Source organism: Ambystoma mexicanum, chromosome 9, assembly GCF_040938575.1.
Source record: "Ambystoma mexicanum isolate Mex_15411 chromosome 9, UKY_AmexF1_1, whole genome shotgun sequence".
NCBI classification, from domain to species: domain Eukaryota; kingdom Metazoa; phylum Chordata; class Amphibia; order Caudata; family Ambystomatidae; genus Ambystoma; species Ambystoma mexicanum.
The window spans coordinates 1188640881-1188665290 of NC_090931.1; the positions used below are offsets into that span (position 1 = coordinate 1188640881).

The window sequence follows — 24410 nt, forward strand, 5'->3', positions numbered from 1 at the left end:
CTCAGAATACACGTACCCCGCTCCCAAGGTCTATCGCGTGTGATTCTCCACGCGCACCCCCCAAATACACGTACCCCGCTCGCACAAGGCCTATCGCGTGTGATTCTCCAAGTGCACCCCCGAAATACACGTACCACACTCGCACAAGGCCTTTCGCATGTGATTCTCCCCGTGGACCCCTCAGAATACACGTACCCCGCTCCCCAAGGCCTATCGCGTCTGATTCTCCAAGCGCACCCCCGAAATACACGTACCCTGCTCGCACAAGGCCTATCGTGTGTGATTCTCGAAGCGCACGCCCAAAATACACATACCACGTTCACACAAGGCTTTTCGTGTGTGATTCTCCCCGCACATCCCTCAGAATACACGTACCCCGCTCCCAAGGTCTATCGCGTGTGATTCTCCATGCGCACACCCGAAATACACATACCCCAGTCACACAAGGCCTATTGCGTGTGATTCTCCATGCGCACCACCGAAATACACGTACCCCGGTCGCAGAAGGCCTATCGCATGTGATTCTCCACGTGCACCCCCAAATACACGTACCCCACTCGCACAGGTCCTATTGCGTGTGAAACTTCCTGCGCACCCCCAAATACACCCAGGCACCCCATCCAACCTGGGCATGCCCCACAGGCAGCCCACGCAAAAGGGGGGTGCTTTTTGGATTCAATTTACCTGGCGCGAGCGGGGTACGTGCATTCGGAGGGGTGCATGGGGAGTTTTACAGACGTTTTCGTGGTTGGGGGGCTGTATGCTGGTCCACTGGCCTGTGCGCCATGTACGGGATTTGTGCGCTGTTCATGGCACACGGGGCGGGGTTTAGGGCGTAACTGGCGCTACTGCAGAGTCGCTGCGCCACTCTGCACCATGGCTGGTTATGGATGTTAAAATCCATGAATATGCTGGGCGCATGCGGCTGGCGCAGACTGCCGCACACGCACACTGTGCGCCAGCCACGTGCGCCACTTGTGCACCGAATTCTATGAATTACCCTGACAGTCTCAATCAATTTGGTCAGAACCCCTAAGTCATGATCATAGACTGAACCATATTGTACATTTTTCAAAACACATAAATTAAAAATCCAAAATCAAATGCAAAACACAATCAAATTCAACAATAACTCATTGGACAGCACGTGGCAATGTTTCACCTTATTCGCCTTATTTATGTGTTTTGAAAATTTTACAATATGGTTCAGACTGTGATTGTTATTATGTGTGGCACGCAAGAATACACAAGGCAGGGTTATTAAAGACTGCCACATGTTTCCAGTTGTTTGTGATTACATTCATACCGAAGTTGAGCAAGAGATCAACAAGTCTCCCTCTTGGACATTGTAACTTAGTGTGTTCCAAACATGCTACCACCAGAATTGTTTGTAAATATAAGGCTCACACCACTGAATAATACTGCAGATAACCTCCAACTGGGGTGCAACAATCCTCGTTATAGGGACAGTGACATAAAATGTGGCTAAGAGCCTTTAATTCCTGGGCGTCAAACCAGCATCTAACTAACTTCAATCATTTAAAATTAAATAGCCTTCCGTCCAGACGATTCTTGACCATACCCAAAACATTGTTTGAGCAGGTCCATCACAGTCAGAAGCAGCATTTCACTTATTCCAAACCAGGGCACACTCATCTGGTCCCCTCTAAACTGAACCCTGGACTGAGGGAAATGTGTACAGTGTAGCTGTACTTTACTTCACACCCACGATTTCAACTTGGCCCATGGTGAGTGGGCAGCATGATTCCCATGTTCCTAGCTGTTTGCTTAAGCTTAGCCATACCTCCTTTTTAAGTACTGTAGGAAACTGGTTCTAAATTGTATAACTCGCATAGCTTACTGAATGGTTTAACATTCGTGTTCATCTAACATTGGTTGACAGAAATAATGCCCTCTTCAATCTATATGGGACAGAACACGAGGTGGGCAACTATCTGGATCCTCCTGTTCGCCCATATCAAGACTTTATAAGAGCACAATACAGATCGTCCAGGGATTGAAACACAGACCTCATTACGACCCGCGTGGTAACCATGGCGCTAGTAGCGCCATGGTTGCCACTGGTATTTTACCCATTCCGCCATGGTGAATGGCGCAATTACTGCCCCATTCCACGGTTGGCGGGGCAGTAATTCCCCATTCACCATTGGCCCATTCCCATTTTTGCCCCCATAGGGCTCAATGCAAATGAGGAAGGCGGTAGTTACGGTACTGCAAATTGCGGTACTGTAATTAACTCCAAGGTCCCTTTGCGGGTCCAATCCTTAACGGCTGGTAAAACCAGCCGTTAAGGTAGGGACCCGCAAAGGGACCTCGTAATTAGGCGTTAAGGGGTTAACGGCACCGCCACCTTTTACGGCGCCGTTAACCCCTTACCACCTGGGTCGTAATGAGGCCCATTGTTAATCACATTACAATATTTTGGAAACATGGGTGGATGGGGTGAGCAAGAATAACCAGGGTGGTGTCCCAGACTACATGCTGGTCAGCTTCCCTACAACAGCTTGGAAAATGGTGACTACATCATTATATTCCTCAGAAAAATGAAACCTAACTATTGTTTCTTCTCATTTGGGACACATGGATACAAAGACATTTAAAGCCATAAGGTTTCTATTGGCCTCATTACACGGAAGGCGGTAGGGGATTACTGGCACCGGTTCCGGTAATCCCCACCACCCTACTACGAGGTCCCTCAGCGGGTCCTGTCCTTAACGTGTGGTCAGACCACACGTTAAGGACAGGACCCGCTGAGGGACTTCAGTGCAAATAATGGTACAGCAAATTGCGGTACCGTTATTTGCTCCTTCCCCATTCCCATTGAGCCCTATTGGGGCTCAAATGGGAATGGGGAATGGTTCCCGCAATGGGGACTTACCGGTCCCGCAAAGATCGGAGTAGGCTGTTAAGTCCCTATTCCGGGAACCCGGCCTCCGACGGCGATAAGGGGGTAGCCATGGCACTAATAGCACCATGGCTACCGCCTTCGGTGTAATGAGGCACTATGTCATTTTGTAACCACAGAACATTGACACTGAGCTCAGAATCTTTCTTGTGCAAATTCAGCTTGCAGCTGAATATTGGAGCATAGTCTTAAATCGTGGAGACTAATACTGGGGAGGACATGCTTTGCTTGATGAGAACAATTAGGTCATTGTTTACATAGGTTGCATATGCACATAGTTTGATATTGAGATGACAACATTACATGGGGTTAAAGGACCATTAAAAAGGCTGAATGAAGAAGGCCATGTTTTATTAACATGACAGAAAACTTGGAGGCTGAATTAAGTACACATTAGTCTCTGGCCAAGCCTCATCTGGTCAAAGGCCTACTCGACATTAAGTGACATAGCTGCAGGACAGTTGTGAGTGTCACAGAATAACGTAATGTTGTTTGATGGCATGCACCAACCTTCAAACCCCACAATTTCTGCAGAAACCAGTAAAGGGGGTACCATTTTGAATCTAATTGATTGGATCTGTGATTACATCATTGATTATATGTTTACAATCAGATTGCATTAAGGAGATGTGACTATACATTTGTTTTTATAATCAGTGATTCATCTCTCCTTGGCTTGGGCAACATAAACATGATTATGAATGATGGGGAAATCCCTCAGTATAATTTGGCATTACAATCTGTAATGAAACTATCAGGTACAAAAGCGTGCATGTTTTGTTTACATAAATGAGAACTTTGAGGGATTGAAAATAATGTTTCTGCACCTGCACAGGTGTGTGTGTAGAATTCCAATGATATCAGACTCACACAAAGGACAGTACTCACCAGGGTGATACTCATGTCACCAAAGCATGCTCAGATCTTTACAACATTTACATGCTTCACAATCATATGGATATGTGTGGAAACGTGAGCATACTTTGGTGACCTGAGCATCATCCTTGTGAGGGTCTTGGCCAATGCATCAACAGACAATTGGGGTCTCATACAATTAGGATTGAAGACATTTATTGTGGAAATGATAATGGGCTCGAGATGTACTGGGAAGAACAATGAGGGATTTTCAAAACAACAAAAAAGGAACTGCTTCCTTGAGGACTGCAATCTGTCAATCCACCTCTCGGTTGCCTAGCCTTGACGTCCTGGCAGTGAATCAAACAATCAATCACCGTCAATACACATCTTTCTTGGTCATCTTTGGTCTTTCTTCTGCTGTCACTCTAATCAGGATGCCAACGCCTAGCTAGATGTTTCTCCATAACGGATGGACTCCTGGGTGTCACACTATGGCCACATTCCTCCATATCTCACTGGGTTTAGGGAGGTTGGCCCAGGGTGCATTAGAAATACTGCATGGAATACTGATAGATGACTCTATCACAGTTGTTGCCAGCACATAATGGGCAGGTCTCCCCTTCAGAGGGTCTCGCTACTCTCCTTTCATTTGACAGCAGACTGAAGTACTGGTCTGCTAGCAGCTGCCACAATAGGGGAGGCACGCAATTTTTGACGCCTGTCATAAAATAACCCACTGACTAGGGTCCATTTCAAGGGCCGTTACTAAAGTTGGTGGCAGGTGAGCACCCTAGAGTTAATTGTGAAACTACAGGGTGGGGCCATGGGGTTGTGAAGTACAACAGGCGACAAACCAGGTGTGCTACCACCTCAGCTCTGCTCTATTTAACCATAATGCAGATGGGCAGTGGGAAACCTGCTGCTGGCGGTGGAGAGAGGAGTGTACACAGTGCACTGTACCATCACAAGGAGAGCAGCAAAGTGATTGTCAGTTTGTAGATATGGGGAATATGGGGACAGGTTGATGCTCATTTACGCGTATTAATTATTCATCATCACATTGCGGGTTATGAAGTTAAAGGAGTGTTTCCTTTTGGTGGTAAGGAGCTGAGTTATTCCCATCTCGTTCATTGGAATTTGCGTTTTATAATGTATTGTGGTGCTTTTCTTTTAATATCATCAAGTAATTACAATTTAAAAAGAAGAACAGAACTTGTATGTATGTAGTTTTATGTGTAAATACCCATTAAAAAAACAGGGGCTAAATAAACAATGAAAACCATAAATACATAGTAAATGCTGCAGTTGAAAAAAATTGACACATTAATACATGATTTCACAGTAGCACCATGGGCAATTTGAATCCCCAGACACAGCTGATAAGGGGTCGCCCAACTGAGTAGGTGTTTGCCCAGTTAAGGATGCCCACAGCAGGTTCGATCCTGGTCCCAATCATATCGCAGGGAAGCAAGGTGAGGTTTTCACCTCTGTGCCACACCTGCTGCATACATCTACGGAAATCTACATGCCCACTTCCTTGAAAGCATGCCCGCGTTACACTCACCTTTCATTTGAAGCAAGCCTATGGCTAGGACCCGCACAACAGAGAAAATGTGCACTCATTGAATGAAAAGGAGCCACCTCGTTGTAAATTGATAAATAGCTTTTGGTAGTATTTTTGCGATCAGTAGGGGAGATAGATTGGGGCCAGCTCCTCTCTGAGATCAATGGCCCATGCAGCCAATTCGCCCAGTTAAGAATCAAGCACAATAAAAGGTAATCTAGGAATTCTTATTTTAATGGATACTATATGATTTGTTCGCCGACTTCTTATAATAAATAAATAATATGACAAACATGCAACTCATATTTATAGTAGCTCATAGTTAAGAAATGCCTCTTTAATATTATAACAATGACGTACTTCAAAGTGTATCAGTTTAAATATATAGGGCCTCATTACGGCTTTGGCGGTATGGCTGCCACCAAAACCAGGTCCAGGTCCGGGTTCCCTGAATGGGGAATTACCGGGCCGTTCCGAGTTCGGAGGGCCCGGTAATTCCTCCTTCCAGGTACCCGGACCTTCCCCATTCCCATTTGAGCCCCCACAGGGCTCAATGGGAATGGGGGAGGGAGCTAACAACGGGCCGATAACGACTGGCCTGTTGTTAGCTCCCTCTTCCCCTCGCGGGACCCGGTAACAACGCCTGGTTTTACAAGGCGTCCTTACCGGATCCCGCGAGGGGACCTCGTAATCAGTCGGAATGGTGTTAACGGGGCCGCCACCATTAGCGCAGCTCGTTAACCCATTCCGCCTGGCTTGTAATGAGGCCTATAGAATGTCTTTATTCCATCATTAATTTATGTAAATATATACTGTGTGGCATTTATCAATAGTTTAGTTTAGTTTGTTTATTTGTACTGAATATTATAGGAACTGAATGAAGCACATCAGGCTGTAGAATAAGAAGCAGGCAACTGCATGTCTTTCTAAAACAAAGGAAACAATGGCATGGAATGTGAGGATAATGGCTGCCAACCTCTTTCAGCCTATGCTTCATTTGTTGTTCCCAATCCATTATTAAGATGACTGTTACATTGCTAATGTGTCGGTTTACTTATAAATGGGCGCACTGTGACAACATGACATTTGTTCTTGCAGCTTTGTGTCTACCTATTTGTTTAAACAAAGGAGTCTGTGTGCGACCCAACACGTGTTCCTGTCCTCGTGGATTCTATGGAACTCATTGTCAAAACGGTAAGAAGCATAAACGTGCAGCACGTGTATGTGCCCCTCAAATCAACTAAAAGTTATTACAGTTTATCCTTTATAATTTGTGTTAAAATGATTGTATATTATACATATTTTCAGAAGAAATCTTTAGTAGGAAGCACAAAAAGACTGCACAAGGATACATTTTGCAACAGACGTTTATGTAGATGCCCAAAACAGGGGATGAATATCTTGAATTTTGACTGAAGGGAAAGTCAATTGCAAAGTCATTAGGTTTGGCTTCTCCCTGCCACCGTCTATTGACTTATTACAAGTTCGGTGGTAGCCTTGCCGGTAAAACCGGCAGGCTGCCGCTGTACTTGCACATATTTCTGGTGCCTGGCAATGGGGAAACACAGGACCATTACAACCCTGGTGGACCCTGTATTTCCCTATTGGCAGGCGCTATAATGCATTACTCCCCATTCGCATTGAGCCACATAGGGCTCAATGGGAGGTCGGATGCACCGGCACCATTCGTGAATGGTGCCGGTGCATCCGGCATGGTCTGCTCGCGGGTGCTGTTCTGCCCGCCAGGTCACCCCCCAGCTATTACACCTGGCCCTCAGTGAAGTTGCACAGTCTTGTTCCTTGACACCCCCCTCCATTACAATATACCCTGAATGCACCTGGTCCACTTGATTTCTCTACTCTTAATGGCTAGTTGTGGTATGTAAAGGTTCTCCTCAATTCATCTCACATGCTTTATTTATTTATTTATATAGTGCTTACACACAGGTGACGTGCTTCAACGTGCTTCAAGGCGGGAAGGTAACAAGGGAATACAGTAGTCATTCTTAGGCCTAGTTAATCTAAACAGAAAAACTAGCATACTAGGCCTGACGATATTTCTCCAAGTGCAAGTGCATGAAGTGGCACAGTTGAGATCAAGCTCAGGGGGGGGCAGAGAGACTGTGGGGGGGCAGGATAGACAAACTAACTGGTCATAGGACATTAGGTCAAGCATACATACAGACACAGGTGCAGAGAAGGAGGGGTGGTTTGGGGGAGACAAGAGTCCGGTCAAGCAGGGCCCTGGGTAAGTGCTGAGAGGTTACCCTGCTCAAGGAGCTTAAGCTGAAAGTGCAGCACTGTTGAACAAAGTGCAGAGGCACAGAGGCAAGTGCAAAAGACTGGGACCTGTAGGTTCTGGAGGTGAACCAGGCAACCTGTCAGCAAAAACTGCACAGGGTTAGGGAGGAGAAGGAGAGTGGAGAGAAAGAAAGGATGTTGGCAGGGGAGAAGGAGGAAAAAAAAAGGAAGGTCTTGAGGAGTTTACAGAACTTAAGGTGCTCTGGCTCAAGACAGAGAGGGGCAGGAAGGCTATTCCAGAGGGAAGCACCAGCAGAGATAAAGATATACCCCCAAATTTCTGTTTGTAAAAGCAGCTCACCCGCAGAGGGTTGGAGGAGGACGAGCGGGGTACTCTAGAAGGAGAGTATTTAGGAAGAGAGTGTTGTAGGTAGTGTGCACCCTGGTCCCAGGCAGCCTTGTGGATAATGCAGAGGGTCTTGAACTTAATCCTTGCAGCCACGGGGAGCCAGTGGAGGGATTTCAGTGCTTAAGAGATGCAGTCCCAGGGCTTGAGGCCAAGGATAAGTCTTGTGGTTCTGTTCTGGTTGAGTTGCAGAGGAAGGAGAGTAGAAGTAGAAGGATTGCGAAAGAGGCTGTTGCAATAGTCCAGCCTAGAGAAAACCAGGGCTCTCGAGGTGATGAGCCTCTAGGGGAAAGTGAGAAAAGGTAGAATATCTCTGAGGAGGTGCAATTGGTAGTTTGACTTTTTGGAGATGTCTGAGATGTGTGAAGAGAAGAGAAGCAGAGAGTGGAGTCGAAGATGACCCACATTTTTTTTACCATTTGTCGGTGAGGGCGCAGGGTCAAGGGAGGCAGTCCGGTGAGAAAGTGGGAAAGTGGGAGCAGGAGTCCCAATGAGTATGATCTCTGTCTTACTGGCATTCAGGCATATATCGTTAGCAGCACACCAAGCCTGGATTGCGGATAGACTGTCAGGGATGAGCAAGGAGGAGGAGGCCGAGGGTAGCCTGAAAGAGAGCTACAAGTCATCTGCATAACACTGAAAGTTAGAGGTCAAGGTAGAGATCTTGTGGGCGAAGGGGACCATGTAGATATTGAAAAACCAGGGGGAGAGGTTAAATCGCTGGGGGACACTACAAGAAGAAAGAGTGGTAGAGGAGAGAAAGGGCCAGAGTTTCCCCTGGGAGGGCTGATCAGAGAGAAAGGAGGCGATCCACAACAGGGCCTGATCTGTGATGCCCAGGGTATCAAGGAGATGGGTGATCAGGATGTTGTGGTTTACGTATCGAAAGTAGAAGAGAGGTCGAGAAGAATGAGGAGAGAGGGCGAGTTGGAGTCAAGATTTGAGAGCTGGTCTTCACGGGTGTTCAGAAGAGCAGTTTCCATGCCTGTGCATTCTCTAAACCCAGACCGATGGTTATGGAGACAACCAACTGATTCCGTATGGATGGTAAATTGAGTGATGGCCAGCTTCTCCAGGAGTTTTCCCAGGAAAAGTGTGATTGAGATTGGGTGATAATTGCCGGAATGGACAGGTCGGCAGAGGGTTGTTTAAGCAGAGTGTGCACAAGGGAGTGCTTGAGAGGAAAGGGTAAAACTCCAGTGGCGAAAGAGAGGTTGCAGAGTTCACCCAAAGCTGGAGCGAGAGTGTCAATATTGTCCTTGACAGTTTTTGAAGGGCAGTGGTCCACCTGTTTGGCTTTCATAGACCAGACCTGTATGGAGACCTCATTGGGTGTGACAGGGAGAGGGAGGAGAGAAGAGGGATGGGGGTGGGGACAGCCAAGGGGGGTCCAAGAAATGTTGGTGTGGGGGGGTCAGAAGAGAGAGAGGACAGGATGTCCTGTATGTTAGTGGTGAAGTGTTCGGCCAGGGCTGGGCAAAATGCGGCTGCGGATGATGTCCCTCTCTACACAGATGACACATAACCAACCTTCGTACTCAAAATATATTTCTTTTTGCTGCCTCCGCCTCCTTATAATACTCCTCTCCACATGGTAACAACTCTCTCCCGCCAACCTTCTTGCAATACTCTGCCAGAGATAGTTACATGTCTCTCCATTTCCCCTAGACACAATTCTACTCCCAAAATGGTAACAACTATAAACCTCCATGCTCCACCAGTAAAATACTTCTCTCAAAAACGCTCTTGTATGCTACACACTGTCAAATAAAATGCATGCAACTCATGCTTGAAATCCATACCCATAAACTGAAGAGCCTGGGCTACATAAAGCCCTGAACGCGCAACATTAATGTGTCCTGGGTGAATAATTCGCACTGCTGCTGACAGAGCAGGGGCTGGGATTGGCTAAAAGTCTGACTGGCACCTTAGGTCAATTTGGGCTCAGGGGCTAGGCTGGACGTGTCATTTCAGCAGAAGGGTTGGGTCAGAGGTGACATAAGACATATCCTATTGGACAAAATCCACTTTGTCCCTCCCTTTGGTACCCTGTGTTGGCACTCTGTGTCACGTATACAGGTGTTTTGCCCTAGAGACATTTAATAATTATGTAAATCTCTTTTCCATTGAGTAAACCTCCTCATCATTTAGTCGCTGCAACCACCACCTTTGCTTATGTATCTTATTTATAGTGATATTCCACAGCATATTTTCCTGCTTCCATATAGAGCCACACTGAAAACAAGTTTACAAATGGGTTCCGCATTTCCTTTAGTGGAGTTTAAATCTCAGGAAACCTTCCTGAAGTCTGTTAAATCCTCAGATGACATTTAAAACAGTGTTCTATTTCACTGGAAAGTGATTATATGTTTGCCTTAACGGGAAAATGATCTTTTTCCTCCTCACTGTTTTTTTGGGTCTGCTTGAATTGAGCATACATTCTATCCATGCCAGGGTATTATTTCCTCACTATTCCTCTATCTACAAGCGTCCTGAAATGTTGGGGAGAGGTTCTTGGGGTCTTTTGGTCATACCTGTGACTACTCCCTACCTTAGTGCAGGAGCCCAGTGAGAGTGGTGGGGGCATCCCCCTATGTGCCTCCTTTGGTTCCGGCATCCACTAGCTGATGCAGTGAATGCCCCTTTAACAATGCTACTGTTGGTCCCCAAAGTTAGGCAAGGAATTGAGTCACAATGGATACATGTTTTACCATTACAGAACACAATGTTTTTACTGAACAGTAAAGGTTTGAAGGAATATCTTCAAAACATTTTGTTCTGACCCATTGTTGGTGTTGGTAGTTGGATAACTATTTACAACATGACTGTTTTTAATTTGATGTCACCATAAATTAGAGAAAAAGTAGGATGCAAAGCCAAGTCTTTCTTAATATAAGCGATGCTTAAGTGGTATTGTTGTTCTCAAACCTGTGGAAAATGCGTGACATTTTGGATAGAATATATTGTTGCAGATTTACAAGGTTATGCTGGAGCAATTGTTTTTTTAAGCTTTTATTTTTAAATACACAAACAAAATAGTACTTGATAATTAATAAGGTCCATAAAAGTAGTACTTTGCAGAACAATAAGTGTCATGAAAAGTGGAAGATGAGGCTTGGAGAATACCCTTGACAAACTTATTTAAACCTATTAGACAAAATCTTCATCCACTTATATGGGTGCAATTGTGGCTGAGAGAAGGGGTGTGTTCAAGTAATAGGAGGATATTTGACAAGGAAACAACTATTAGGACATTTAAAAAGTGGTCAGCAACATGTGTCATAGATTATATCCTAATCAATGTAGCAAATTGGTACAGGATACAAAAAGTTAGGTATTCTGCCTAGGATGGAACGTGACAACCTCTGAGTTGTAGACCACCTAAATGGAGGCCAGATCTTAAGGTCAAATCCTAACTTAAAAATACATTATCTCCTAAAATATATGGTAAAGGACACTGACCTTTGTTAGAAAAGAAGAAAGTTATGCCTACTTTATATCGTAAAGTCTTCCCAATTTCAGAAAAATTACCAATAGATGTTTACAGTCACTTGAGGGAATTGTGAAGAACACTTACCCTTCATTTACTAAATCACACTCTAAGAGTAATGGTGTGTCTTTTAAACAAAATGGATTGTCTGATAAGCAATGTAGTGATGATTTAAACCCTAACCTGATCTCCTCTGTAAAGAATTAAATAGATGAAAGGCAGCCTATAAGACAATTCTTAGTAAAAAGAATACACATTTGATACATGATCGTTGGGCTGACCATAAGCAGTTTGTATAACAAAATAACACAATCGAATTTTGGACGTTAATCAGAGTACAACCAACTGAGATACATGATTTTCACTGATGATGATATGCTACCGACAGACATGGATACAAATGAAAGAGGTACATGGGCCACATATCTAATGAGTTGCTTTTAACTCTGTTAATAATACCAAGCAAATTCCTGTCTTGCGGCACGCAGTTATTATAGTGCTATTTTGCAATATGGATGATTTTCTGTGCACCTCAAAATTCAGGGGAATATCACCTAAAGATGAATCTGAACATTTCTGGAAACTTCTTTTAACCCAATAGGAGGAATGGACAAGTAATGGTAAAATGATAAGTCACCATCAAGTCTATTTCCGAAAGTGGTGTCTTAACTAATGATCAAGGTTTTCGATTGATTTAACTGAGAAACAACCATTATTATACAAGACTCTCATCTGTATGTTATTCATTGCCTTCAAGACAGCTTGTGATAGTTTCCCTCGCTATCCCAAAGGAGCTTTTGCAAATTATGATGGAATTATACACAGGGAACACCACTAATGTGATGTTCAACAAATGAAGAGTAGACTGCATGCTCTTCCACAGAAAACAGGGTTTGTCAGGGTTTTGTAAACCTCTGCTGCTTTTCAATCTTTATGTTAACACTTGTATTGATTGTATGAGGAAGTTAAATGTGGATAAAAGGATTGTTGAGGGGGAATGTTTGCTTATGCTCCTCTTTTGTCAAAAGTCCCTTCAGTTTAGAAGAACAGCTTGTTCTTTTTCAGTTAATAGCAGAAGCAAAAAGGCTGCCAACAAAGTGGTCCAAACCAAGGTTATGGTGTGCAGCATTATGGGACATAAGCAGCTAAATATAAATCTAGCTTTTTTGATGGAAAATATTGAAAAAGTCACTGTTTTTGACAATCTTGACCTCATGTTTAATAATACAGGATCCCAGAACCAACAGGTGAGGTTAAGTAAGGTTTCCCTCTCTAATCCTGTTGTTCATAGGTGTACTGGATCTTTCAGTAATCAAGTGGTAAGTTCAACTATCAAGAACCTTCATCAATCTATGAAATTTGGAGCCATTCAATAACTATTACTGAGGGGACTTTGAGGAAAAACTCCTTGTATTTCCACTTTCTGCACCTGCTGCCCTGGTTTTTCTTGGGCTTGACTGTGGGCAAATCTACAACTGGAAGAAAATCATCAAGTTATTAGGGACATATCGAATTCCCATGAGGGAAATTCTATGCCATGGCTTCTTCGTGTTCCAAGTTGTATGAGAATGCTGTGGATCTGCCACTAAAACCCTACCTAGATTCTCCTCCCAGGTGGCCCGGAGAGGGCAGACACTTTCTGATCCCAATCCTAGTGTGGTGTACTGTGGGAGGATCAGGCCCAGAGAGGTGGGGAGAATCGCAGAGTGAATCATGGTATGATTTGTTAGAAGATAATACAATCCTTCCCAAAGAAATGATAGCCTCTTGTCATTCAGATGAATGTCAACCTAGGAAACATTTGTAAAGTCCCAGAGCCATTCTTTTGTACCCCTAAAACTACATGCCCTCTCCAATATCAAAGATATTGCAATAGGAACAACACCTATGTGACCATTTCTGTCTCTTTGGGCTCTGAAAGGGTAAACCCTATGATTCTTCTCTTAATAACACCTGGCGAGGAAAACCCAATGTCACATCCTTTGAAGAAGTAGAGAAATCAAATATGTCTAACTCAGACTACAAAATCCATCAGGGACTGTGAAGAAGAAGAAGGCTAAAGAGGCAGACAAGTGTCAAGGTCAGGCAGGCAAGCCTAATGACTCTGAACAACGTCAGGCAATTAAGCCGAAGGGCCTGCACCTGAACCTTATCAATCCACCTGAGTTGCATAAAAGGCTGCTTGAGAGTGAAACAGTAAAAGGAAGCTGGGGCAGGAGCTGAAAGGTTGGAATTCATAGAAGCAGAGGAAGCAAAGCACTAAGCAAGCAGACCACGAAGAAGTGTCCCACAACAGGTTCGCCATAGTAGAGAGGCAAATTCCAATTGCAAACTCTGAGTTGGTCCTGTGCTCACAAACCCTGAATAGCTGCAGCAGAGAGACAATAAAGCAGCAGGAAGTCTTTCCAGGAGTGCCTCATTGCTGTGTATGCTGAGCTGAAGTTGCAGTGGCCCGTAAGGTCCATGTGAAGAGTCAAGCAAAGGGAAACTGGAGAGTGGGAATCTCTCCCTTAATGAGACTGGATCAGAGACACCTGTGTAGCAGAGAGTTGTGGATCACAGGCCTGCAATCTTTATAATTTGGAGACAGAAAGGAATCTCCATTCTCCTGAGAAGCAGACGTTCCTTGTCGGCAACTGTAGCCAGCTTTCAAGTGTACTCTCATTGAGTCATGAGCGAGTGAGAATCAAACATAGAAGTGGGACATCATTTTAATAATGAGAAAGTAACATGCACTTGCCTGAAATGCTTACATGTGATGAAATGCCTTTTTTTCCCGAAGAGCAGTAATACTTTGTTGCTGAGCAGTCGCGTGTCTCTGAGTAACATGGAGAACGCTGCTAGTAGCCTAAGCAAAGTAAACCTGACTTTCCTGTAGAGGTACAAGTATTGTTAAATGGACCACGCACATTAGACAATGTGTTCCTCTGCCTTTGGGCTGAGTGCTGACCAAAAGGTGGGAATGTGTCTTTATTTAAATTGACAGTTCAATACTAGAATGCAATTGTGTGCACCTTATTTTGTTTTCTAGTGTAGACACATGTCTTGCAACACATCAAAGGCTGAAGCAGCAGAATAAAAAAGTAGTGGAAGCCAAAAATAGGACAAGCGTGGCCCAAGCCCATAGAGGGATCTCCATGAAAGCCAAATCTCATGCACTTAAGAACTGTACCATGGTGCTTTAAAGCTGATGAATGTGTTGTTATCCAAGAGTATTCATCCAAATGCTGGAGACTGGCACAAACACTGTGGGGTAACTACTGAAGACCAGGTGTACATAAAGCTGGGTAAGGGAGCAAAGTACTTGTACATCGACGTTTTTCTATGTCTGCCTAGCAAAGATTGTCTGGAAATTGAGAAATAGGCTAGAAGCCCGAAGCAGAGTCTATGGTAGCTGCAAGACATGCAAAGAGGCTGCCATTCCTTGGGATATAGAAAGAAGAGTACCTCGCCAGCCTGTGGAGGTAGAAGACGTCTTGTAGCAGTGCCTAATTTTGAAGTTGCCTTTGAAGCAGCACATTACGAAGCAGTACAAGTTGTAGCACCAGTAGCAAGACTGTGGCTTTCAGTACTGTTGCAGCTAACTGTGGGGTCAAGGGAGCTGTTCTCACAGATACATTGCAGAAAGAAGTTGGTTGAGAGAAGAGTACATCTCAAGCAAGAACATCCTGACAATTGTACATAAAAAACCACAGAATCTAAAAGTGAAGAAGCTGTTGGCAAAGTGGGAGAAGATTTTTTTGTCAAATGTAATTTATTCTTTCTTGGAAGAAGGTTGTCCAAGAAACTCAATTGGTGGTGTTAATTCTTTGTGGAACTATAAAGAAGGAAGTCTTTCACTAAACAAAGAAGAGACTTTGACCAGTATGTTTTATTTGTGTGAACTTTTTGTTTCTTTGGAACTATTCAAGACATTGGTTGAGACGTTGTGTTACTTGGAGAAACATTACTTTTGGAAAGTCTATCGGAAGCAAGATCTGCCGAGGAACACAATTAGTCATTCAAGGCACTGGGTGTTTGGTAACCTTTTATTTATGTTGTATTTATGTTGTTTGAATGTTTATATTGTTTATAGTGAGGATTAGTTTTGTGAATGCTAGGAGATTTTCCCATAGATATTAGAATAGGTAGGGAATCTCCTGGTAGTGTAGGTTTAGTTAGGATTTCTGTTATTATTTGGTGTATAATAACATGTCAATTTGAGAGAAAACTCAATACAGTTGTGAATCTCACATTATTGACCCCTCACAGTTGCCTTAAGTTTTGAATTTAGAAACATTCTAGACTAACACCGGACTGATTAACAGAATGTCTAAACACAAGCTAACTAACTGAAGTATCTAGATTACGTAATACTTTGGGTAAATAATCAATTTAGATCATATTGATCCTCAACATAATCAAAGTTTATTTATTAGATTAAGGTGTCAACCTATCCCAGTAATTAATGTTACATTTGGCTGGAAAAATAAGAATTCAAGTAACTGCAAAGCTTGTTGAACTAGTTAGTAAATGGTGCAACGTATTCTGTTAATGGGTCCTCATTATTCTACCACAGGTAAACAATACATCATCATAATAAAAAACGTTTATTTGGAATAAATCCATCAAAGAGTTTAGGATAAAACAAACAGTTGAAAAATTATAGGAAGCCTAGGTAAGACCATTAGTCACAATTCCATTTTGTATTTTAAAAGCCTGTCTATGATGCAACAAAAAGGCCCATGTGGCACGCATCTATTTTGAAGAAAAAAGGTAGCATAGCGCTGGCTGGCATTACGTACATTTGCATTGCCTTAGTACTGGACGAATTGTTTGCTTTCTAGTTTGCGCATATGCCTGGCAGAACATAACAAATGTACAGTGGTTTCATTGCAAGAGGGACAGCCAAAATCCATTGCCTGACTCTGCCATTTTGCCATGATAATATTCAACCATCTGTTCTGCATCTTGTGACTCCTTGTTAAATATTCTTGAAGAGAATCTATGGTACTGATTAAAACATGCTTTTGATTAAAATGTGTTAAAAGTTCCCTAGATTCCATTTGGTCTTTTCTGTGATAAGTAAATGTATCTTTAAAAAAACATTTGTGGCAGCTTGTCCAAAAGAGTCAGTGACAGAAAAAATGATTGCACAGCCAGCCAGGGTCGGATTGGGTCGTCGGCCCATCGGCCCGTGGCCGATGCAAAATCATGGCTGGAGACCTGGGGGCCGGTTCCTGAAGACCATGTGGGCCGGTTTCGGCCCAGGCATGGGCTTCATTGTGAAGCCTTCACACTTCAGGAACCAGCCCCCAGGGCCTCGGCCTCGCCGGACAGATGGATGCAAGTTGCAAAGGATCTGTAAGTAAGCAATTTACAGATCCTTTGCAATTGCAGCCCTGCGCCCGCCGCCGCCAGCCCGCCGCAGATGCAGAGAAAGGTAACACTGAAGTGTTACCTTTCTTTGATAAATGCGGCGGGCCGGCGGCCAACTGCCGCGGCCCGGCCGCGACACCCTGGCGCCAGCAGCAGTCAGTGTTACAAAACACTGGGAAGGAGTGGCAATGCTGGGCGGAGCTGCCTCAGCCCGGCCTGCTCCCTCCCAATGTTTTGTATTACACTAGAGCCAGGCTGCAACGTATTGCGTGGGGGGCATATCATTTTTGAAAAATTGCCTGCAGGCACCTTAGGGAGTTTGGGGAGGTCCCACCCTTGGGCTCCTGCCATGCACTGGCCCCGCAGGACACGCTGGGCACAGACTGGTGACACTCTCCCCTGAGAGGAGGGAAGTCCCTTTCTAGCTGGGCAGATGGGGTGGTGGAGGAAGCGGGGGCTTCATTGAAAAGGCGCGCGTTCCCCTCTCATGACATCACCTCGCCGCCCCGGTGCTGCCTTTATGGTCCAGGTACAGAGCGCACAACCCGAACTCGGAGCAGTGGGGGCGGAGAAGGCAGCGCCAGTCACCTCTCCCTGCTCACCCCTTCATGAAGTTCATGGACGTTTCTCTCTAGGAGCCCAAGAATGGCAGCTCTCAGGATCCCGCTGGTGTGCCTGGTGCTCTTGGCTCTCTCCTCTGGTGGCTTGGGTGCATGTACGGTGTTCAGGGATGGTCTGGGGTGGGCCACCGCCCCCAGTCAGCCCAGGAGGGCACAGAGCAGCACTCAGGCAGCAACCAGCCACCCAGGCCAGCCTGCCGGCACAGAGGTGAGGGACCCATCATCAACCCCACAGCCCAACACCACCACCCCATAGGCCTGCTACTGGCAGCGGAGAGAGATGCAGACGGCCCTGCTGAGAGGAGGTGAGATCATACTAGTAACCATTCCAGTCTTGCTTGTGTGATGACAATGTGCTGCCAGAGGAGGGTACTCCCCGTCCACAATGACTAAGTTTGAGGATGTGTGCAGCTCTTGATTTCCACATGACAATAAGTGCTTGCCATGCATGCATATTTAACAGCTAAGAAATGTTGTGCTCCAAATGTAAGCATTTCAAGTATGATATTTGATTTGTTACCAGTCCATGTAATGCAGCTGGGGCTAGATTTGTCAAAGTGGTTTGAGGTAAAGATTTTGCCGCACTTGGAAAGCACGCAGCAACATTTGCCTGCCAAAAAAGATGTTTTCAGAGGCTGTGAGTGTGAACTAATTTCTAGAAAATGCTTTGGGTCATTGGCTGTCCGGCCTGTCCCATAAAAGGCCAACACTGAAAGGGCCACCACGGTCATTCATGTTTGTTGTTCGACGGGGTGGATGTGCACCGCAGCACAAAGGCGGCCTGTTGGGTGGAGGGAAGGGACCTGCGCTCTAGTCCAAGTGTAACATTAGGAGACACTCCTCCTTACATCCTTCACTGGGGGTTGGATGTGTTCGAAGGTGCCCTACATTGTTATTTTTTGCAACACCCTCGCAGCTCTGCCTTCTTCGGTGTTTGTTTGCTCGCCGGGGTGGTCGGTCAGTGGGTCACCCAAAAGCGTGATTTATTGGCTCCTGAGTTCTCATCCTTTCTCCTTCCTGTTGCTTACACAGGCGAGCTCCAGTTTCCTGGTCTTTACATCCACTTAACACTTTAACGACAAGCCGCAGAGAGGTGTTGCTAAATGCATCAATGAGGGCACATGTGTTCAACAGATCTTCATGTATGTGGTATCTCTCTCTTGTGATTAGTAAACACGCTCCAGTATAAATGGGCCCAAGCAAGAAACATTCCTTCGAAAAACGGCTCATATTTTTGAAAAAAACATCCATTTCCCATAATATTTTAGCGAATGTAAATGATAACTGATGACTTACAGTAGTAATACACCATACGGACTACATGAGAAATATTTGACAATAGCACATCAAGTGGCCATTGACTAGTCTTCATTTGTCCACAATGAATGAATGCTTTGTTGTAATGTGTCTATATTTCCCATCTCTGGCATACTGTTCAGGATGTTTGTTTGCATGTATGAGGTAATGAGTGATCAGAGTATGGGATGTCCTGTGAGTGTGCTGCTTTGCCTATTTTGCCAACCTCTGATCTGAAGCCTGAAAAGTAGATGCACGCAGGCTCGAAATGCAGCCATATTTGCACCAGACCTGCAGATGAACTTAACTGGTCTGCCGTTAAATCTCAGTTACCAGTTTAATGGTATCCACCAAATAATAATTGCTCATTTTACTATATCCGATATGATAGCTCAGTGGGTTGAGCGCTCGCTACTGCGATGTGTGTGTGATCTGCAGGTGTGAATCCCAGCAAGGCCATCTCAGCCTTTAATCCTTCTTAGGTCGATAAATGAGTACCAACACAGGTTGGGTGATATTGTATGCAAATTTGTTCTATAAAAAAGAGCTTAAGCGTAAGTGCTATACAATAACATATTATCATTTGGCCTTGGACGTCTGCTTGCATTCACAGTAATTTGACAATATGGATCTATACACACAGGTATTAATGATACATATCGTGATCCATTCTTGTATGCAAAGTTACGATATTTTATGAGCTCTGATGTAATGTGGGAAACTCATGAACGCTCCATAAGTAGCATTTTCTGTAAAGTCGTGAATTGACACGATTCACAGATGATGGTTTGAGGGCCACTTTTTTTGAGGCGAGGGGTGGGCCACTTTTGTGAGGCGAGGGGTGGGCCACTTTTTTTTCAGTGTCCGGGCCTATTTCTTGTCCCAGTCCGACCCTGACAGCCACTAGGGTGAAACTAGATTTAATATAACTCAAACATCGGATTTTGGATGCAACATCTCTGTGCAAAGGTCCTGAAATTATATACCACTATGGGGTTAGACCAAATTTGCAAACTTTATCACACTGGCTCGGCTCACGATTCATCTTCACGAATTCTTACGGTTTCTTATGTGCCGAGTAATTAGGGACAGATCTAGATAAGCCAAGAGCTTTTAAAAAAATAATTTTCTATTATTTGTAACTCCAAAATAATAATAATAATTTAGCATTTATATAGCGCTATGAACCCTCAGGTATCTGAGCGCTGCTTATTATTAATCACGGTGTGTGGTGCTTATTTATCGACTTCGGAAGGATGATAGGCTGAGTTTGGCCCTGCCGTGATTCGAACCTACATCAGCAGGCTCTGCACAGATGTCAAAACGGGCGTTCTACTCACTGTGCTATCGGACCGGCCAATACTCTAAAATATCCGCAGAGTGAGGGGCAATATTTAGTAGCAGCCTTTGTTTGTGTCTCGTATTCCTTGGATAACATGTTGACTTTTACTCATTAATTTAAAACAGGTTATTCCTCCAATACTTTGTTTCATCTTTATTGACTATTTTTGATAACAGCACCAGTTAGGTCGGATGAAATGTACATCACAAGATAATCAAATGCATGTACCCTTGGGATCTCTCATGCATTGCTGCTCATTTAAGCATCATCAGTTTTTTTTTTTTTTTACCTCAGCCACAATACATAACTGCAGATTTTGCTGCATTTACCTTTAGATCAAGGTTGTTCATGAAGTGTGATTAGGCCACAATTCGTTTTTGGAATGCTCTGGGTGTTTATGCTATGGAGACTGTGTCATCTGCATAAGCTAAAACAGTAAAAGCCCTTTTTCCCAACTAGGACAGTCTGTGATTGCTTTCAATAAGATGTCATGCAGTCCGTTATATAAAGGGAACACAATAGGGGGCTAGCACACATCATTGGTGCACCCCTAGACATTGAAATGGCAGATTTACATTGAAATGGTCAGTGCAATGTCCTCGGTCCCCACTACACACATATACCTGATTACCCATGAGCATGGCTATTAATATGTTTAGCAATTCCGGTGGGCAATGTAAGGACCTGAGCACGTCCCGTAGTTTAGTCCTATTGACTTTGTCAAAGGCTGTGCTCAGGTCCATGAATGCAACTAATATTGTCTCTTTTCTAATACATGCAGAGCACGCTGCAAATAAATATAGATTAAGTGCCTTGTCGTTTGTTCCCAAGCCTGGTTGAAATCAATATTGTATATCAGACAAGATATTATTGGTTGTTACCCATTCCTCTAATCTTCCAAGTAGAGCCCCTCCAAAGATCTTAGAACTAGTATCCAGCAAGGATATTGGTCTGTATGCCAGGGTGCTAGCTCTATCCCCATTGTTTTAAGATTTGGAAGATGATTGCTAATTAGCATGATGTGGGGATCATTCTTATTTCCAAAATGGCATTAAAACTAATTATGAATGTGGGTATCCACGCCTCTATTAAATCTTGAAATAGATCAGCCGGTATTGCATAAGGTCCTGGTGAACGATTGCACGCCAGATTGCAAATTGTCAAAATCATCTAATCGAGTGAACATTTCAATGGATTAGTTAATGTTTCTCGATAAATATTGAAAAATGATCCACCCAGGCCCTATCCTCAAAGCTTATCTTTATACTCCTGAGAATACATTTATGCAAAGGGTAATTTGCAACCAATTCCCAAAATGTTGAGGAGCCTTTCAGAAGAGATGCCTCCAAGAGGCTTTCCCAGGCCAGATCGTCTAGCTCCAGTATACGCCTTTCAATAGTTTCCTTATAAACCACCTTTGCCATACTTATTTCTGAACTAGTGGATTCTGCATTCATCAAAGTGGCAAGAAGGCATTCTTGCAGTCCATATTAAACCAGCCCCAAATTGGGGCTTTTTCACTAGCTGCTCTCACTGAAAGGTTTCTGTGATTTTTCCAGATAAATACATAAAAGAATTAAACATACCATTAGCGTTATTGCTTCACGAAGTATGGACCGGGGTAAATTTGGTTTGATAATCATCTGCTGTATAGTAGACTTTTCGATCTTATCCCATTTTATTGTTTTCTTAGAATTCGAAGCAGCTTCAACAGAGGCATGATTCCCCATAACTTTCTTTGGATAGCATTTAATTGACAGAAGAATATGATGATGATCCCTACAACGCTCACTAATACCCTAAACACTCTAAATTCTTCTATCAAATGCCATTGCATTGCAGAAATGCAAATAATCAATGATGGTGAAACCCTGATGATTTTTAAAAGTAGGTAATCCTGCTATATCCTGTTGAACTCAGCCATTTACAGAGCGAAGACCCCATTCAGTCAGCCACATGTTAGCTAATAGCCTATTTGCACATGTTGGGTGATCATGCATTTGTGGGTCTGGGATCCCCAGCGAGTATTCTTTTGCTTCAACATACAGTCATGTGTGGGGTCCATTGCCAAGGTTAACATTAAAGTCTCCTTCACGAATCAAGAGGTCATTCGGGTTTGTTGTCGTTAGCACTTTGCCATGCCTTCCATTAATTCTTTAAAGATGTAGGGGCTCTTGTCCTGCTGGCCTTTTTGGCGATTATTATAAAAGTACACAATTAATATGTTTTCCCCAGCGTTGGATGAAAGACTTAATAATTGGAGATTGGTTAAGTTTGTTTTCACATTTTTTGATCGTGAGATCCAAAGAAGCTCTAATTAGAATGGTAAGTCCTCCAAAGCAACAGGCTTTATTTCTTTTTGATGTGTGGATGGCTCCATTTAGAGGGAGATCCTTTAATGCCCAAATCTCTTGAAATAAATTACAGTTGTGTTTTTTTTTTAAATATGACACTTTCTCCTGATCTCAGAATGTTGAACGGGCCCACGCAATATTCCAGGACAAAAGATTAAATGTGTCCCGCTACCGAACCCCTCTCCCCCTGTGTGCAATCAGATACCAGATTTGAAGAAAGAAGTTCACGCACAACTGGGGGAATCAATTCCGCAAGGCATTCAAACTCGTCTATCGTGGACAGTACTTCAAATCTTTTAGTCAAGGGTACTATGTCCCCTCTAGTGTGTGCTATTTCCAATTTTGGTGCAGGTGATATTTCTTTTTTCTTCAATATGGGCCTCAGGTTCGCAGCAACAGAGGAAGATCTCATCCCCCACATGATTTACAGAATCAAAATTGGAGGAGGTAATTGATTATAAGCTCTGTTGCAATTATTAATTGAACGGGTGAGGAGGGGCAGATACAAGAACGAGAGTGGTAGAAGTTTGCTTTTATGGGCAGATCTGTTATGTGTAAACATTTGGCTAGACTGGAATTGGTCAAATAAGAAGTTAGATTAGGCTTACAAAAAGGTGACCACCATGCAATCCCCTTTGATGCTTTATGGGGTATTGCCCGCCCAACTAACTCTTCTTGCCATACATATTCCTCGTGGGTCTATGGCTGGACCAATCACATTTGTAATTATCCAATGGCTAGCTTTGTTGATCAAAGAGACAGTTCTCTCTGTGTTCCTCAGAGGAAGCTCCGGGATGGCAACAATTATCCCACCTAAGGGTGGTACACCTGGAGGAAGGTCGAGTAACTCATTATCTTCATTAATAACCACATTGTTTGTGCTATCTCTCAAGCATGAAGGTCCTGATGAGGATATAGGGTTCTGTTTTATTGGGCAGATGTCTGCCTTGACACATAAAGATTTCATCCCCATTTCTACCCTGGTCTCTGCCAGTTGGACTAGCGGATGCAAATAGACTCTTCCCAGTGCATGTTTTCTTTCACAATTTTTATCATTTACATCCACGAGCCCTTTCTTAATATCTCTAATTGTATCATACATTATTGCCAGGGTGTTCAATAGAGTTTGTTTAAAAGCATCAGGGGTTGTAGCTTGTTTTCCAATACCTCTTCCAGGTTTTTGGCTCCCTGAATTTGTATTAAAGCGATATCTGATATTATAGTCTTTTCTTCCTCATGCCCTGACACAGTTTTGGGAACCTTTTTCTTACCCAGTGATTCTATTAGGACAAGAATTACAATTTGGGTTTCAGTTTTATTTCCCTCATTCAATAATCTCCTTTTGCTATGATCCAGGGTCATACATGCCAGAAGAGGGATGGGAGTGGCCACATCTACTTCTTGGCCCAAAATACATTTCCTCCCTGTGCTTTCCGCACATTGATTGGCTAGATGGATGCTCTTTGAGGATAGTGTGTTAAAGGCCAGTGAGCTTTGAGAAGTCTCACTCTGGGTTACAGCTTCTATGACTCTTTCTGTTACCAGTGTATGCTCCTCTATTTTCTTGCTATTTCTTTTAAATATAGATCCAGGGATATCTGGGTGGTATCTTTCACTTTCCCAGGCTGATTCTTTGCTATGTTCTATCTAGGGCCGAATTGGACTTCCTTAGACTTACATTTCATCATCCACTCAACAAGGTATGTCTAAAATATCTGGTGTGTCAAGAATTTACAGAGGGTGCTATTAATATGATATTTACCACCACTTGTCTGCTCATCTGACGTGAAATATGTCTAATACATATAAAGTCTATAGCTACAAAGCCTATTTAAAAGATTATATAAAGAGAAATACATCTAAGAATCTATTAATCTGAAAAACATTAATGACCCTGATACAGGTTTCGCATACATGTACATTAATGTGCATATGAATCATGAATTCATAAGAGT

General features: G+C 43.6%; 1 protein-coding gene across 1 annotated transcript in view; it reads left to right on the forward strand.

The window, feature by feature from the left end:
* The window catches only part of LOC138489003 (von Willebrand factor D and EGF domain-containing protein-like), a 3370177-nt gene that overhangs the window by 3219898 nt on the left and 125869 nt on the right, over positions 1–24410 (forward strand). The window contains exon 22 of the mRNA XM_069616529.1: positions 6447–6542. Within this exon, the coding sequence (XP_069472630.1) occupies positions 6447–6542 (96 nt within the window). The remainder of the gene's footprint in view (positions 1–6446; positions 6543–24410) is intronic.